This window comes from Topomyia yanbarensis, chromosome 3, assembly GCF_030247195.1.
Source record: "Topomyia yanbarensis strain Yona2022 chromosome 3, ASM3024719v1, whole genome shotgun sequence".
In the NCBI taxonomy this organism is placed as follows: domain Eukaryota; kingdom Metazoa; phylum Arthropoda; class Insecta; order Diptera; family Culicidae; genus Topomyia; species Topomyia yanbarensis.
This window is the reverse complement of record NC_080672.1, coordinates 285304493-285322785: the sequence shown is the minus strand read 5'-3', so window position 1 is coordinate 285322785 and position 18293 is coordinate 285304493. Positions and strand designations below refer to the sequence as shown.

At 36.5% G+C, this 18293-nt stretch overlaps 1 protein-coding gene across 18 annotated transcripts in view; it reads left to right on the top strand.

The window, feature by feature from the left end:
- The first annotated feature begins 8625 nt into the window (after positions 1 to 8625).
- The window catches only part of LOC131693064 (uncharacterized), a 94275-nt gene continuing 84607 nt past the window's right edge, over positions 8626 to 18293 (top strand). For 9 of the 18 annotated variants that reach the window (XM_058980555.1, XM_058980559.1, XM_058980556.1 and 6 more), the window contains exons 1-2: positions 8633 to 8716; positions 14663 to 15305. In XM_058980555.1, coding sequence (XP_058836538.1) covers positions 15125 to 15305 — 181 coding nt within the window. In that variant the 5' untranslated portion in view covers positions 8633 to 8716; positions 14663 to 15124. Of the gene's footprint in view, positions 8769 to 8795; positions 8971 to 14151; positions 14349 to 14662; positions 15306 to 18293 lie in introns of those variants that run through there. The other 9 variants (XM_058980543.1, XM_058980546.1, XM_058980550.1 and 6 more) reach the window with 9 other exon arrangements.

Sequence of the window (18293 nt, the reverse complement as noted above, 5' to 3'; positions counted from 1 at the left end):
CATGCCCGTTGGTCGAGTTCGCATGGACTGTGGCTAGTGCGTTATCGTGGGCATCATCGAAATGTTGAAAGAGCGCGGCGTGTGACAAAACACTTCATAAAAAAGACACAAAAAGACAAAAATATCTTTCCAGATTATTGAAGGTGAACGTTTTCCGCGTCGTTTGACATATTTTTAATTTTTTTTTATCGCCGAGAACAAGAAAATATTTTAAATTGTTTATTAAAAATGTATGTAAAATATTGCTATTAAAACAAAGCAATATATATAAAAGTCAATGTTCGTATGTATATGATTTATAGACTCCCAAACGGCTTATCCGTTTGCCGTAATAATTTGTACATAGTAGGTATATGTTATGGAGCGTGTTTGTGTGCTATTGGTTGGAGATTGTCTGCCCGCGAGATGACGCTTCGGAACAAATTGTGTTTTTCTCATATTTTGTTAAAAGTCGCAGCAACGCGCGATGGGTATTAGCTAGCATTCCATAAATATACTTTTATATGAAAGTGGAAGCATCATTCAATAAGTGTGCAAAATTTCATTGAATTATATGGAGTAGTTTTTGAGATATAAGAAATTGAAAAAATTATAATTTTATTGTTTTTAAAAGTTTAAACAAAAATAGCAATTTTAACAAAACATGTATACATAAAGTTACACTCAATGACCCCTACACAAAAAAAAAATCATGAAAATCTGTGATTTTGTGGAAATTTTGGGGCCCACTTGACGTGGTTTGACTCATTTGTATTTGTCTGTATTCAATGTCTTCTCTAAAGTCATTAATTAGATTTTGAAATGAGCAATTTAGAGTAATCTGTACATTTCTCGGCTCATCGGTTTTTAATTTTTTGAATATTTGATTTATACACTGCACATTCCCACGCCGTGCAGCATCTTGTCGATTCTGCGAATATTGAGAATTCGATTATTGTTGTTCGCGATTATAATCTACCAAACCTTATTTGGACGTTTGGTGAAGATGTGAATAGAATGCTTCCGGTGATTGTTTTACAAAGTGAACAACATAATAAACCATCAGTTTAAAAAATTGGCGAATAAATTAGTCCTGTTGACGAACAATGATCGGAATTCGACTTTGATCGCTAGATAATCTGTTCCACGACATCGTAGCAGATGATGTAACCCGTAAACGTTGCCGGGCAATTCCAAACCGAAATCAGCTCTAGTGAACTCGCGGAAATCGCGCTCGTAAAGCTCGTAAACATTTTTTTCGACGCAGATCTTTGGAGAACAGAAAAAGTCTGTGCTCGGTTGAAATGCGCTACAATGAGTGCCTTGTAACCATCCATCGAGCATATGTTAATCGATTGCAATCGAGTCTTAAGCAGAATCCATTTTGCTTCTGAGCCTTCGTACTAGGTACTAGAAGAGATGCTCAAGTACCAAATGATGTCCAGTTTGTCGATGTTTCTGCCAATTCACTGGATGAATCAGCAAAGCTTCTCGCAGACTTTCCAAAGCGCATTCAGCACGGCTACTCCAGTAAATCACTCAGTTACTCTGTATCAGATACCATTTCATAAAATATGGCTGCCATCGCTTATCGTTAAAAATAATGAAGTTCTGGATATCTTAAAAAATGTAGACGCCTTAAATGGAGTAGGGCCTGACTGTGTTCGTTCATTGACCCTCCGCCTCGTATTAATCTTCAATCGATCGACAGGTTTCAATCTATCGATTCACTAAATTAGCAATACACACAAAGTGGAAAACTATAGTGGTATATCTGCCTCGGAAAGGTTTTTGGGAAGATTATGCACAACGCCCTTTATAACGCTTTACAATCGATCATTTCTAAGTCTCAACAGCGCTGTGTAAACAGACAACTTCAGGATGTGGAAAAGCAAAAAAATGAACCCAATCTATTTAATTTTTGAAGGTATTCGGCAATGTGCCTCACGCACTTACAATCGAAAAGTATAAAAGGCTCGGTTTCCCAGCACGATTGACGAAATGGTTTCATTCGTAACTCTCAAATCGAACAGCCTGTCAAGTTAAATGATTCACACTGAAGAGCTTTTGTTATTTGTTCTGGAGTACCGCAAGGTAGTATTTTAGGACCACTCATCTTTATGCTTTTCATCAACGACATCTGCTTGGCACTGATGTACGCTGAGGATTTGAAAATCTACAAAATTATCTCGTCTGCAGCTGACTGTTATATTCTTCAAGAAGACATTAACGCATTGGTTTTCAGTGGTGATCTTACGTGGCTTCTCTTTTGTTGGTTCTCACGGTAAAGGGAGACTAGTCTGTCTTTACCAGGAGACATGTTGGTAGACTTAAGTTGTTCGTAGTTATGCTGCATAAGCTCGACTTCTGCCAACAGAAGACAAAAGATTAGCCCGTAAGATTTTAATCCTGTTTCTAATGACCCTGCCACTTCTAGGTTTCCGATCCGTATATTTCACATCCTTGCTCTCACTTGAGTACTATGGCTCTAAATTTTTTTAACTTTCCTTACCCAGTAATCTCTAGCAAATTGAATGTCGTTGAAAAGTAAAAAAGCAATCTAATAAATATTGCATCGTTTGGACATCATGGTGGTGCCAGTTTTTTTTGGAATTTGCTATGTGACCGAAGTCTTCAACTGTTACTCCGGAACCAAAGGTCCAATCAACCTAAAATTCAAGTGAAACAGTTCACTTATCTCTGAGAAACTTGTGTGAGTTTAAATGACACACACATGCTCACATACACAGGAAAGCCACCACGCCATTATCTTGAAAGTCGCTGTGAAGCCACAAATCGGATTTCGAGAGAAAGTCCGCCGCCGTGGAGCTATCCGTCGGTGTAGACTAGGTTCACCGCCGGGGACCAGTCGAGTAGTACGCGACGTAGGACTGGGTTTGGGTCGTCGGGGCCCCAGTGAACAAGACATTCGACCTCGACACACTACCGGGTAGCTCGTGAGTAGGCTAGATCCACCGCCGGGGATTGGAACGAGTAGGAACACACGGAAACACTGGATGGACCTCAGCACCTACTGGCTGATCCGTTGAGTAGACATTGTATTTTTGGATTTGGTAAGAGTTCAGCTTTGCAATTTTTGTTTCGCTAATTTTTAGTAAAGCCCATTATTTTGACGAAAATCAGCAAATCTATAGAATTTGATTGCTGTAACAATCAGTGAAAGAATGGCAATTTTGCTGAGTTCCAGCAAATCATACTGATAGTTCAGCAAACTTTGACAGTTTTGAATTGCTGTAATTTCAGCGAAAGGGCTCAAAAAGTTGCGGTGCAAAAACGAAAGAAGAAACGGTATCGGGAGAGTTTTCTTCGCCGGGGAGCTCTCTGTCGACGTAAGCTAGATTCACCATAGCAGGCTGACGAAATGCACGGTGGGTGAGCGCGGACTTTCCAAGATGCAGTTCGATTTCCGCAAAGGAGTATCGACAGTGTATGCAGTTCGGATAGGGCTTAAGAGTGACGAGACGGCATCTAAACAGAAGCGAAGAGGAGATCGCCGCAGCGCTTCCAAACGTCGGCAGTCCGAGAAGCAGCAAGAGATGTTTGCTATGTAGTGTTTCGTCTTCGATACTGCGATGTGGATTCCTGCCTGGGGTGCAGCGCAGAATACTAAGGGAAAAACTGAACTGGACCTTCCGGCTGATGGCCATACGAGTCGCGAGTGCGTAAAAAAGACTATCATCGGAGGTAGTATGGGTTATCGCTGTAATAATGCAGATCGATTCGATGGCGACGTGGCAGCTGGAGTGGTACAATACGGAGAAAGGAAGGTGGACCTACCGGCTCATCCCAAACCTGTCGACGCGGGTAAATTTAAAGCACGGAGAGGTATCTTCATCGGTTCGCTCACTTTTGTGCCTGGAGTGCGAGAATGTCGAGGAGACACCGGAGCATGTGGTCTTTGAGGTTCGAAACGACACGCAGGGAGAGGCTTGAAACGGGAGAGCCGGACATCAACCTGGATAATTTTGCGTACAGAACAGGGTTTTAACGTTGAATTCAACTTTACCGCCAATAACGATGAATTCAGCGCCATTGCCGGCGTTGAACTTTAAGTTAATTTCATACAATATATACGCGAACGGAGGTCTTAGTGGAATGTACGTAATGTTTCAAAGATTTTCTTCCATTAAATTCCACTATGTTTTTATAGTTAGATGCACTTGCACTTCACTATTTAACAGATACCGGTATTTCGATTACTACTTGTAATCTTCTTCAATGTTTGTATCAGTCTAGACATCTAACTATAAAAACATAGTGGAATTAAATGGAAGAAAATCTTTGAAACATTAATGTCATAGTCATCGTCGACACACTTCATTGAATTCAACGTTAGTGTTATGGGAAATTTTTGCGTTGAATTCTATTTGAAGTACCAGAGAAATTATTTAGTATTTCACATAAAGTTTAATTTTATGTTTCGCATTATTTCTGTAAGTAGGTATTATTTGAATTTTATTTAAAATACAGATTCTGAGGTAACGTAGACGTAGATATAGACCTAATGGAACAAATCTAAATCGTGTAATCTTGGTGGCCAGAAATTCCGGGTAAAATTCCGCGCGAAATTCCTTGTGAAATTTTCTTCGAAATTCCGTTTGAAATTCTGCGTAAAATTGCGTGCGAAATTCTTCGCAAAATTTCGTTTCCAACTCCGCGCGGAATTCCACGTGAAATTATTAAAACTACTCGCATCCCTGGGCACCATTGTACTGAGGGGTGAAATTTCAGAAAAAGTATCGCTACAGTCTGTTCGTCGGGTCTTGTTGACGCATCTTACTGCTGCGTGTTGAGATCCTCTTCCTTTGTGGTGAAATATTAGGTGCGTTGTCTGCCGCACCTTCGGGGTCATTCGGTCCGTCTTATTTCTTGTTTTCGTTTATGTCCATGTCGTCATCGGTACTGCATTCGTGTTGCTCACGGTCGGATGTTCCTATTAATGGTTTGTGCTTACGGGTTGCTATTGCAAATCCTTCTTCATCGGTATTTGATTCCTTATTGGTGGTGGTGTGGAGGGCACTGTTGTATTAAGGGGTTAAATATCACCTGAAACTTCGTTCGAAATTTAGCCGGAATTCCGCGTGAAATTTTGTGTAAAATTCCGTGCAAAATTCTGTACGAAATTCCGTGCGAACTTCCTGCGAGATTGCATGCGAAATTTTACGAGAAATACATTAAACTACTCGCCTCCCTGGACTCTATTGTACTAAGGCGTAAAATTTCACCTGAAATTCCGTGCCAAATTCCGTGCTAAATTTTGTGCGTAATTCCACATAAAAATTTGCGCAAAATTCCACGTGAATTTCTTAAAACTACTCACCTGGGAACCATTGTACTGAGGGGTGAAATTTCACCTGAAATTCCGTGCGAAATTCCGTGAGAAATTCCGCGCGAAATTCCACGTGAAAATTCCGTGCGAAATTTTACAAAAACTACTCGTCTTCCTGGGTACTATTGTATTGGGTGGTTAAATGTCACCTGAAACTTTGTTCGAAATCCCGCTGAAATATTGCATGAAATTTCGTGTAAAATTCCGTGCGAAATTCTGTATGAAATTCCGTGCGAACTTCTTGCGAGAATCCATGCGAAATTCCGTGCGAAATTTCACGTGAAATTCATAAAACTACTCGTCTCCCTGGAATCTATTGTACTCAGGCGTAAAATTTCACCTGAAATTCCGCGTGAAATTCCGTGCGAATTTCCGTGCTAAATTTTGCGCGTAATTCCACGTGAACATTTGCGCGAAATTCCACGTGAAATTCTTAAAACTAATCGCCTCCTGGGCAACACTGATAAAATCAAGTACCCATTAATGCGTAGAAAACTACTCATTTTCAATAAAAGTGGAATAACCCATTAAGAGCATGTTCAGGAGTGTTTAAATTTTAGATTTATAATTTTGACAGTTCTATAATATAAAACTGAAAATTTTAAAACTGGAACTTTCTATCCCCAGCAGCAGTTTTAGCGAGTGTTCTATTCAGTTTAAAATTCATTTCTCGTCATGCCTTCAGCGTTACTGCATTCAAATTTATTTTTCCCCAGTCTATCGGTTCTAAGTGTCTGTGCTGGAAACTTTGCATGTATTTAAAACACAGTTCTAAACGTGTTTTAAAATCAGCAACAAATAGAACGGCGTCGTATAACAGTTTTAAATTAAATTTTGAAACAAAACTGTTCGAAATAATAAAACAAAACGCTCTGCTGGGGATGTCAATGTTTTAGTTCCAGTTCTACTTTGAAACTCCTATATAAAATAAAACGCTCCTGAACAAGCCCTAAATGGGTAAAGCGTTTGTACCCATAAATGAGTACAGACCTTGTACGTCAACCTGGGTATGTTTAACCCATTATTTTTCGCAGAACTGTTACAACAAAATGCGTAAAAAATACCCATTCATGAAATTCGCGCCAGAATGAAAAATACTGTCAATAGAATTATTTCTGAATTAAAAGAAAAACATAAAATAACATTCATTTCACATTATTGTTTCCTTATAAAAGTATAGGAATCTAGATAGAAATCCTATTCTAAAACTACTTAACAAAATAAAACCGCCAACTGGATATATTTATGATGGCTGGAACTTTTGGCTGCTCTAAAAATGCCGAACTGGCGCATATTTTCAACATCCTCAGTAGTCTAAACAGACGTTGTTTTCGGAACATTGCCGAAATGTTCCGTTTCCGCCACGGACTCCGATGCAGGGCGATAATTTGCAGGTTCCACTCCGATCCTTAGTTTTCAGGTTAACTCGCTTGAAATAATGCTTAGGGATTTTTCACCCATTATCAAGATCAATATACCCATTGACATTACCACATCGAGTAGTTGTGAAATGGATAAAAAGTACTCATTGTTAGAAACAAAAAAATACCCATTTTTTTGACAGCTCGAACAACTTCCGAAAAAGGGGCAATTTGAATACATAAAATGGGTAATGTTTTTTTTACCGTGAATATTGTATTGAGGGGTGAAATTTTACCAGAAATTTCGTGCGAGATTCCGCCGAAAATTTCATGGGAAATGCCGTGCAAAACTCCGTACGAAATTCGGTGCGAAATAGCACATGACACGAAACTACTCGCATCCCTGGGCACGAAATGTAATGATGAATTAGGGATCATTCATAAATTACGTAGCGCAAAAACTGGCCAAAACTGACTTCCTCTCCCCCATGTAACAAATTGTCACAAATGTCTCTATCCCCTTCTCCCCCATTACGTAACAAATTCTTTAAAACAAAATTTTCTTCAGTAAAAATATGTTACGTTGCGTTCTAGCTCTTTTACGTTATTTACGTTCTTTTACTTTCGCGTTACGTTACGGAATTACGATCTAGTTCTAGTTACTCCCCCTCTCCCATCTGTCGCAACATGTCACAATTTGATTACCCTCTCCCTGAGAGCGATACATAATTTATGAATTGACCCTTATGCAAGAAGAACATTTGTTTCGTCTAGTCGCCTGTCAATAATAACATTGATATTATATTGTCTCCAAATTGTTAGTGAAACCAACATTTATTTATTGGTTTTCCCGAATAAAGGAGGAAAACTGTAAAAACTTTGTGTTCCAATACCATCATTTGGTAACTTATATTGCCGCTACCGTGTAGAAAAGTATAATATTGGGCATAGTGATATATAACATAAAATTTTACGAATAATTTTTATATCAAATCTTCTGTGCACATTTGTGACACGTCATACATATTTTATAATCAATACACACTTACGACACGTATGCGAGCGACGTTGGTTGAAATTTTAAAGGGGGGGGGGGTAAAGGTTTCAGCGTGAAGAAAAAACACTTTTTTTGAGAATTTTTTTAGAACCTTGCGTGAAGCAAATTTATCAAAACTTATGCACATTATAGTGTATCGTTTCAACTACATGTTGTAATTTTTCTATGCAAAGTTATCGGCAAACGACTCGGTGACGAAGCTGTTTTTTTCTGGAAAAACATGATTTGCGGTGGTAGCTGCCATTCAATTCAAATGTTTTTCCAGAGACGTTCTACAAATGTTTTTCCAGAGACATTCTACAAAAAGCTTCGTCACCCAGTCGTTTGTCGATATTTTCGCATAGAAAAATTTCAGCATGTTATTGAAATGATATACTATAATGTACGAAAGTTTTGATCAATTCGCTTCACGCAAAGTTCTAAAAAAAAAGTTTCTAACATTTATAAATTTAAAGTTATCCAATCTCAAACTTTAAAAACTGTTTTTCTCGAAAAGTGCTAAATGGCGTTTGTCATAAGATAGCACAACGGCAATGATTTATGGACGTTTTTTTTCTGAAAACAACAGAACTTTGTATAAATTAGGTTTTCCAGTAATGGGTAATTAAAATAGTATGAGCTTTAGTCTTCATGTTTGGAAGTATTCGTAAAACAATTTTTATTTTATTTTTCTCGCCCAATGGAATGGCATGTCCTATAGTAATATGCCTCAATGTAAATTTATTTGACCGGCTATTCTCCAACCAGATCGGAAAGTACACAACCACCATATGATTTACATCGACCCCGCTGTAGGCCGCAGTAACTGTCAAAACGGGTGGATTGGTTTTCCTTTTGGGTGGTATTGTAGTGTATGTGCGTGTACTATGCGCAGACTCCGGATGTGGGAAAATTTCTGCGGCGTGCGACACTGTCTGCAAGGAAAATAGATGTGCTTCGTTAGTTTAATGATACATTCTAGTTCGTAAGGTGTGTTTTTTTGGTGACGTACCCTATGGTCAGTAGCTTCGTGTGAAATATTGTGAGCCAAAAGCGAGATGAAATGTTGTTGATAATCAAAATATGGAAATGGTGGAACCTATGAATCTGTTTCAGTGTTAATTTGGGAGCCAAAATTGAACAAAAAATTGTATTTTGAACTCTTAACTGTGTTGGTTATTGCGTATTCTTTGTTGACAGAAGTACTGAATCGGTATATCACCTCTGTATCATCACAACATCCTGTATGTTGATTTTGCATTCATGAATGGTTTTACTCAAAATATTACTACTCAACACACTGTTTGAAGGTTTTCCGGACGCCAAAGTTATACCCCGACACATACCAGTGCAAGCCGATCCTGAAAGTTAATCGTTACTTATAAGGCATGTTTTCCAAACCAATTGCTGTTGCGATATAGATGTCTTGTATAATCTTATATCGTTATGTTAACTTTGTTTTACAGCAAAGACCTGATTTTGTCAGCTCCTGATTTGGTTTGCCCCTCATTCTATCTACTTTTTGATCAGATTTTGAACTCGATCAAAATAAAGTATTGAAAGATCCCGATTTATTAAAACTGATGCGATCATAGCCGTAGCTAATTTACGATAGATTTAAAAGAAAGAGAATTATTGAAGATTTCTGACAAAGCTTGTGCTCTAAATCGAACTGGAACAACAAAATGCTTTGTATTTGGACGTTTCTGGCTGACAAAACACTATTTTTTAAACCAGTTGTTCGTGTGAATTTTTTGAGCTCGTTTCTTTGTAATTAGAATTTAAGTTGGTTATTGGTATATTTTACCAGTTTTGATTAAAAAAAAGAAAAAATTGTTCGGAATTTGTGGCTAACAAAATCGCGTCATAACTGTGTTTTTTTCGAAAATAATGCTTCGTTTTTTTGGGTTAACTCCTCTAATTCTGTTGACGATGGTAAGAATCGAACCAAGGCATTACACAAGGTGGACGTCTTGATAAACATTTCATATTATAGGGGCTGCATAGCTCCTATAATATATAATAGTGAGTATCGCTAAAACAAAGGATTGGTACAACACTTCGCTACAAAACTTGTTTGTTTTGGATAGTACCATTTCCAGATGGACAATAGATAATAGTACAAAGATTCTATTGGCAATTAAACTCTGTTCTACACAGGCATGGAACAACTACTAGGGTAACCAATTTTGGACCCCTAGAGGAAGTGAAATTACGTGAACGTCAAAAAATACTTGCCTATGTTTTTTAATGCAATACATGCACGAGTCTGCTCCAAAATTACTGTTAGTGAAAGAAAACTGTCAATGGATGTTTCATACGTTGACATAAACTCGAAAATGACATGTCTTCACAGCATAAATTTTTCACATTTCGGACTCTTCCACACTAATTTGCACATTGTTCCAAGCATATTTTGGACACACTGAATGTGACTGAATATATTTTGGAAACTGAAGTTTTTAGATTTTTTTCCTCGAAAACAACTTGAACTCCGGACAGCCGGCTGTCGGGAATATTGTCGACAATATAAAATAGACTATTAACATTGAGTTTAAAAGTGTCATTGTGGACCATTCATAAATTATGTCACGCGAAGATTGGCCAATACTAACTCACCCTCTCTCATATTACCACGTTATTTATCCCCTTGGTCTAATACGAGCCCAATGGTTTCAGTTTTTCCTTTTTTTGTAGGAGCACAGTACTGCCGCTACAAGCCTTCCATGTTCTATGGAATTTCCTATATAGGGGAGAATGGGGAGACTTGACCAGGTTTTCAGCTAAACCTACATAAATCTCCAAAAACGTTTTCAATCCTTCAAAACTCATTGAGATTTAATGTGCAAAGGTATTGTGCGTGTTCATGATTTTTTTCAGAATTTTTTATTTACTTTTTCAAAAGTTATAAAAGTTTTTCTGTGAACAGTTTTTTGGTCAAGTCTCCCAACTGCGGGTAGACTTGACCAAGACCTGGGGAGTCTTGACCAAGAGAGAAAAATCAGAAAAAAAAAAATGACGCAAAATATACTGTAATCGTTTTTTCCATATTGTCAACATCTTTAGGTAGCACTAAAAAATATAAAAGGGTTGCATTTCATAAATTTCGATTTTTTATTGCATTTCCTTTTAAGGATTAACTGTACTGTTGCCTGTTTACACGTCACGAAATCAGTCATATTAAAGCCAACTTTGTTTTTTTCGTACTAAAATATATAGACTGATATTGGATTTGGGATTTTTTGTGACGTGATTAACGTTAACAATAGGTAGTAAATATCAGAAATTTTGTATCTTTCTTCAGCTTATTACCACTTGGTCAAGTTTCCCCAACATTTGTTATTGCGTTTAATGTCATGCAAATTTTAATAATAACTATTTCAATGTTCCGATTTATATAAAATCAATTAACTACTTCATAAGGAATAAGATGTTATATGAGTACTTCAAAAATAATTATTAGTCGAGTAGATATGTACATATGAAGTTTGATAAAAAATTGCATCATTTAATGCAAAATTATTAATTACGGAATATATTCTATAATGAAAGGATTTTTCATTCCAAACTTTTAAAATTACCTTAAGGGATCGAAACAAGCATAAAAATATTTTTGAAAATTTTTTAAGAGCCTTATAGAACACGTCATAGCCAATAATAGAATTCTGCGCTTGGTCAAGTCTCCCCATGTTCCCTTACATGACACAATCTAAAACGGCCGATTGCGCCAAAGCACATGACGTGCTCCTCATCCCATTTATGTCACAATTTGTCATAGCTCTTCCCCTTAATAGCGTGGCAGAATTTTTAGATGGTATTATATTATATTATATTATATTATATTATATTATATTATATTATATTATATTATATTATATTATATTATATTATATTATATTATATTATATTATATTATATTATATTATATTATATTATATTATATTATAGGTATTATCACAAGGATATTGAGATCCCGTAATTTGAAATTTCCCCCCTTGTTCGAGTAAACATCGCGATATTACAATGAAGACGCGAAATAGAAAAAATATCGATGCTTCGTTCCTAAACGATATCAAACACACCCCGTCTCCAAATAGTACGTACTTATTCTTAGCTCATTTTTGACTGATGACGTAATGGACCAAAAGTAAACCATTGAATATGGTAATAAAACATTTGTTCCTCGTGCTGACATGATTGCCGCAAATTGGTATATTGGTTTTGAATTGTTCTTGCGAATTGTCAATTCTCAACTCTCATTCATAATTCAAAAGGCATCATTAACTCGGACAAGACCATGCGTATTTTTCACCCGCATGAAAGACGCAGTGATTTCGTTTCCTAGTTGGTCTGAAGTCAGTCTTAAGAAATGTAACTCGATTGGCATACGGCGGATACGTGTTCCCTTACAAATTACAAATGCGACAAAATTTGTGCAATTCAGAATATAACAAAATGAAGACTGCCTTATTATGTTCATTAAAAAGATCGGAAAAATAGTCGCATAACCAAGGTGGTTCATTTTTAAAGATACGCGAACGAAAATAGCTGGCCATCGCCCGTTTGCTGCACACTTAATTTTTTCTGCGGAATCTCAGCTTTTTGCGTCTTTTGCCGAAATCTCAACAGCTGAAATTCAGCAAACATTATTTTTTGCTGAGACCTCAGTTAAAGTAACGTTTCAGTGCTGTGACTCAGAAAATATTTCACCGAAAGCAGCACACTAATCTCACTTTACTAGGATATCAGTTTCTAAATTTGCTGACTACACAGCTGTTGGGAAATTACCGAGCCGAATTTAGTGTGTGGGTGCTAATCTGAGTGTATTACAAACCTTTATATTTCAGAGGAGCGACCACTCTCAAAAGTGAAGATAATTTTAATATAGAGGGCCAAGCTGAGAGAAACCAAGGAGAAGTATCACCAAAACTGAAAAATATATTTCTAACAGTAGTTTTTCGACCATCATTTCTCAAAAATCTGTATATCTGCACATACACCCAAAAATCTGTATATCTGTACATACAGATTCTTGGTCTGAATATGGCTGAAAAATCTGCATAAACACAGATTATTCTGTATTTTTGGGAACCCTGCTACGAGGCTCCATCGAGCACCAAGGTTGGATTCCATTCAAAACATTGCATCTGATAGAATAAATGGAACACAGAACGTAAATTTTATGGACTTTTTTGAAAACTTCTCTAAAGTTTGCAGATTCACTAGAAGTTAGTAAGACTTGTTTGTAGCTTGAGGGACATACCGTAGTTTACACTTTACACACGTTCTTTTTGATAATGGTCAGACTTTTCTAATTTTGTAAGTTTTTCTCGAAATTGAAATTTTTTCATTGAAATGATTAGTGAGTTTCATGAAATATGAAGTTCAGAAAACATTTTTGAAACTCGCAGAACTATAGAATATACGTGAAATTTTCAGAAGTTTGAAATATTAAATTCAATACGACCTATGGTTCATTGAAATACTCTGGACTTTGACAAAAAACGATGACTGACCTAAGTTTCGTACAAATTGTTTGAAATCGCTCTGTACGTTAGCAATCTACCGAAATGTTTGAGAAATTCCAGAAACTTGAAGAACGCATGCAGCGCTTGTACGATTCTTGTCACACTTGATAAATTTTTATCGTCTACTGAAAGTCCGAAATACTTTGCTGGAGTTTGTACAACCACTCTGTGTTCCAATGAATGTCTTAAAAGTATGCAAAGTAAAACCCATAGCAATTGTCTCATTTTATTGAAGTTTGCAAAACCAAACAAAATAGTTGCTGCTAAGCGCACGTGCTATCGAGGGGAAATGTACGTACTGTGGAGGGTATGACCTTTCGAGAGTACGTACTATCGAGGTATACCTGTAGCATAACAGGAAAGAAATTCAAACAGCTGAATAGGATGGGGAATATTCATACGAACAATTTCTCCAAAGACATCCTGTGAATATATTCGATGGTTTGGCATCTAGTGAATTAAGTTCACGTTTTTGGCGTTGCCGACCACTGTGGGGTGGCGGTACGTGTCCGGTGTATTGGAAAATAGCTAAATGAAAACGCAGAGCATTTGGAAATGTCATGTAAAGTAAATCAACCTCAAATTAACTTTATAAACTTTGATGTAAATATACCGGAAAAATTTTACCGTGCTTTTTTACTGTACCTTTGTTCATATTTGTATAATCCCTGGCCAATACTAGGTAAGCCTTTAAGTTGCTCATATCTTATGGTGGCATGTGTCGGTGTTCTAAGTCTACGAAAATTTATCTCGCAAATCTCAGTATAGTGATCATCAGCATGGCTTATTCTCCTGCACGATGCAAACTCAACTCTCTCGGTCAGCATCAACGTCACCAGAAGGACGCGTAGTCCGTTTATTAAAAGTAAAATCTCAGAAAAGTAATTTTAGTCTGTCGTTGCAGCTTGACCCACACGATTCTCTCCCCTTCACAGAGGACAGGTTTATTTTTGAAAGTTCGCTAGTTCCCATCCATAACCAACCATAACTAGTACTACGTGAAAAGTGACCTAACAGTTCTGGAATCAGTTATTATTTGTAGTGCATTGGAAATCCTTATCGGTTTTACACATAATATTCAATTTCGTTTGTTGGTGAATTTCTCGAAAATCGGAATTAAATTTAGAATTTGCGTAATATAATAAGATGCTTTTTGGAGAAAACGTCGGTTGCACATTTTCGCAGCAGAAATGGCATACTAAAAATAGAAGCTATGGTTAGATATCCGCAATAGCCCGACGCGCTTAAAAATCGAATTTTTGATCGTAGAATCCAATAGCGTTTATGACAATCGCGTTAATTTGGCGATGAAATCAACCATTTTCTCTATTTTTATAATGCCTACTCAAGTGTGTAGATTTTAATATATTTTTCTCCCTCAAAAATGTGTACGTTGATACGAAAATAGCAAAAAATCGTTCACGACGCCGGCTGGTCCTATCCTGTAATCAGCAAAGTAGCCACGAGAAATGAAGTGAAACAAAGGAATGTGATTGAAAATGTATGAAATTTTCTCATTTTTAAGAAGAATTCGATTATGTAACAGTTTTTTGCCAAAACGGAGCAAAGCGTGGCAGTAACGAAAAAAAAGTGAAACGAGAAGAAAGGTTACCGAATGCGCATGAAACAGCCGGCGATAGTCTGCTCATTTTGGTCAGTGGTGCGCGAAACCGACGAAAAATAAGCAAAAATTGTCGAAACGCCTAAAGGCCGCTGTTTTTCTCGGCAAAGCGAGAAGCAATAGAGGTGAATTTAAAAAATCTGAAGAAAACCGGCAAGAGCAGCGAGAAGTGATTGTCTTAGCTGTCGGAGGGTGACAAGGAAAGAAAAGAAAGGAAAAGTGAAATCCAATTCCCAAACTGCCACCAAAATGGCAACCACGGTGAATAATCGGGTCGAGTCGAGTGGTGGCACTTTAGGCACGCGGAAAACGCTGATCATCATGGTGACGGTGGTTGGGTGTATCGCGATTCTATGGCCAAAAGTTTTCTACCCAATGATGACTGGTCCTGGACAGACCAAAACTGTCATCAAGGATCATCGCGGACCAGGTGAGTAGGGCGGTTTAAATTCTGCTGATTTTAATAATTATGTTGTTTATTATGATTCGATTATTATAGCAGTTAGTTATTTATGTTTCGCGGCTTCCTTTTTTGGAATCATTTATTTTTACAGGGAAGTTGTATATTTCTAAAAAAAAATTTATTTCTCATAAAGTTCAAGTTGATCTTAACGTATGACACCTGATTTTCTAGTCCTATGTAAAGCTTTAAAAGTGCACATTTTTTTAAATACTTTAACGTGTCAACATACTTGTAACAACGAAATAAAATAGTTTTCGTAAAATTACACTATTTCTACAAAATTCTTTTTAAAAATGTATTTAAAAGGGGAGATAGGCATATTGTGTTATTTAAAGTGATTTCCAATCTATTCCGCGAATGATTAGATTCAATGATGTTTTTGAAAAGAGCTTTCAGCAATCTCACGGGAAAAAATCCGTTTATACATTCATGAACCAGAAATCATGATTTCGTGGACTGAACTATTTAAGAAAATCGTGACCAAGTTCCTGAAATTATGAATATGAAACCTTATATTCATAAAACTATACGTGTGTTTTCGAACAAATGCAAAAATGTTATATCGTTATATCGCAATGTTTGGTTAGGTTATTGTGGTTGTTCTCTGGCCATGTTTAGTTTTACTGTATCGATTTTGTTGGCTATTTTCGGCAAATTTAAGACTAAGAGAAACGAAACTAATGAAATTGAAAGACGAATAGGTATTCTAGAGAGAATCAGTTATCAATTTAGAACGGAAAACTAGGACTAAGCAGGTTCATATGGACATGATCGAAAGGAAATGTGAAGAATCCTTTGCCTTCTGCCGACGCCGTAACATTATTATTCATATTTTGAGGATACATTGGTTTGTATTAAATATATCAACTCAAAGAACCGACATTTGAACGATGCTCATAATTTCGAGAGCTTTTTCGCGATTTTCTTAATTTCTCCTCACGTTACCATGGCATTTTAATCATGAGTTTACTATCGAGTTTTTCTGGCAGATTAGCACGATTTATGCTCATAATTTCTGGGCGTTTGTCACGATATTCGCAATTTATATTAACGTTTTTGCGATGTTTATTCACGAGTTCGTGTTGAATTTTTCTTAGAGAACAGCGTTACTTATGGTCATGATTTCAGGATCTCAGTGACGTTTTCCGTAATTTCTATTAACGGTATCGTGATGTTTTACTTACTTTTTTCTAAAACATGTGGTTTCGGTAAGTTGGTAGTGGCGCACGCGGGGCAAGTTGGCGATACTTTTACAGTGCAAAAGTAGTTATCAAATACTTTCTGGATTTCACTCCAAATTAAGCGAATCTTTTTCTCGTATATCTCATCAATGCAGTGAATCCGCCTGAAGAATTTCGAAAATTTGGTGGGTTTTTCGCATCATATATTATTGTCTATAAAAACAAAAACAAGGCAACAAACACTTTGATAAAATTCAGAGATGTTGACAGCAGTCTGCCCGATTATGAAACGTGTTCTATTTTGCAAGAACTATTATTAAACTATTATTAAATCAAATCGGTACAAAATGAAAACTGAAAACATCGTCAACTAGCTCCGGTCTCCCCTACACCAAAACTCAAAGTCTTCTGGACGAATCATTTTGAAATTTTGCACAGTTTTCTTCACATCATTACCCAGGTAGCTACGGGAGGTTTTCACAAAATTACATTAACATGTTTGCTGATTTTTAGCGAATTTTCAAAATTCATTCAACGAAAATTTCCGTAAAATGCGTTTTCGAGATATTTGGATTTCTGTTTCAACAAAAACAATTAATTCGTGAAATTATGCCCTTATTGTAAGTTATTTGCGTTTCTACATCATGAAATATTAACAATCTAATGTTTATCTTTTCAGTGTATTTGTATTATGGAGAAGCTGTCAATAAAAAACTTTATTAACTTTTATTAACATCTTTTTCTTCAAATCCAAATGCTCATATAACCAAAAACAATTCATAATGGATTAGTTTTCGAAATGTTTTAAATATTGTTCCAACAAATACAATTGTTTAGGTTGATTGCGACCTTTTCATAGGCTATTCGTTTTTCTTCATCAAGAGCAATAGGTTTTTCAAAATGTTCGTAAAATTTCCTATAACTTTCCTTTTGACATCAAAGCGACATTCTGAACTATATGAAAGCTATAAGAAAACATTGAATAAATGATTCAACTATCAGTTCTGATGATCTAACTATGTAATTGAATCATATTTTTATTGTTTTCGAGCAGTTTTCAAATGGTTTACAATACCGCATTGATATCAAAAGAAAAGTTACAGGCAATTTTGTGAGCATTTTCATAAACCTACTAGCTAATACACCTCGCGCGTTGCTGCGACTTTTAACGAAATAGGACGAAAACACAATTTGTGCCGAAGCGCCATCTGGCGGGCAGATAATCCCCAACCAATAGCACACAAACACGCTCCAGAACATATACTATACAAATTTTAATTGCCTAAGCCGTTTGGGAGTCAATAAATCGTACAAACATTGACGTTTATATATAATATAATATAGAATTATAGAATATAAATAGACTAGTTGTAACCCGGTGCGCTTCGCTCCATCCATCAGGACTAAACGAAATATTTTAAATGTACTAAAAATAACAAATATTTTTGTTACAAAGAAAAAACTTATTGTAATTCTCGCGGATAGACAATGTTCTTAGTTTGACCACCTGGGGCACAATTAAATAAATTGCTCTGTTTTCCAACACACAATCGTTTGAAATCCCTTGGTATCATTCGAAATCGAGGTAGCAGTACATCTGCTTCTTTATATTTTCTAGTTACAATGGTAGCTTAATTGAAATTTTTCAACCAAAGCACAGTTGTGGTGGGTCGATGTTGCGCAGCAACTAATATAATGGACACACAAAGTTTCAATTGCAACACATGCGGTGCACAGTGTTGCACAACGACATTTTCACGATCAAAATCCAATA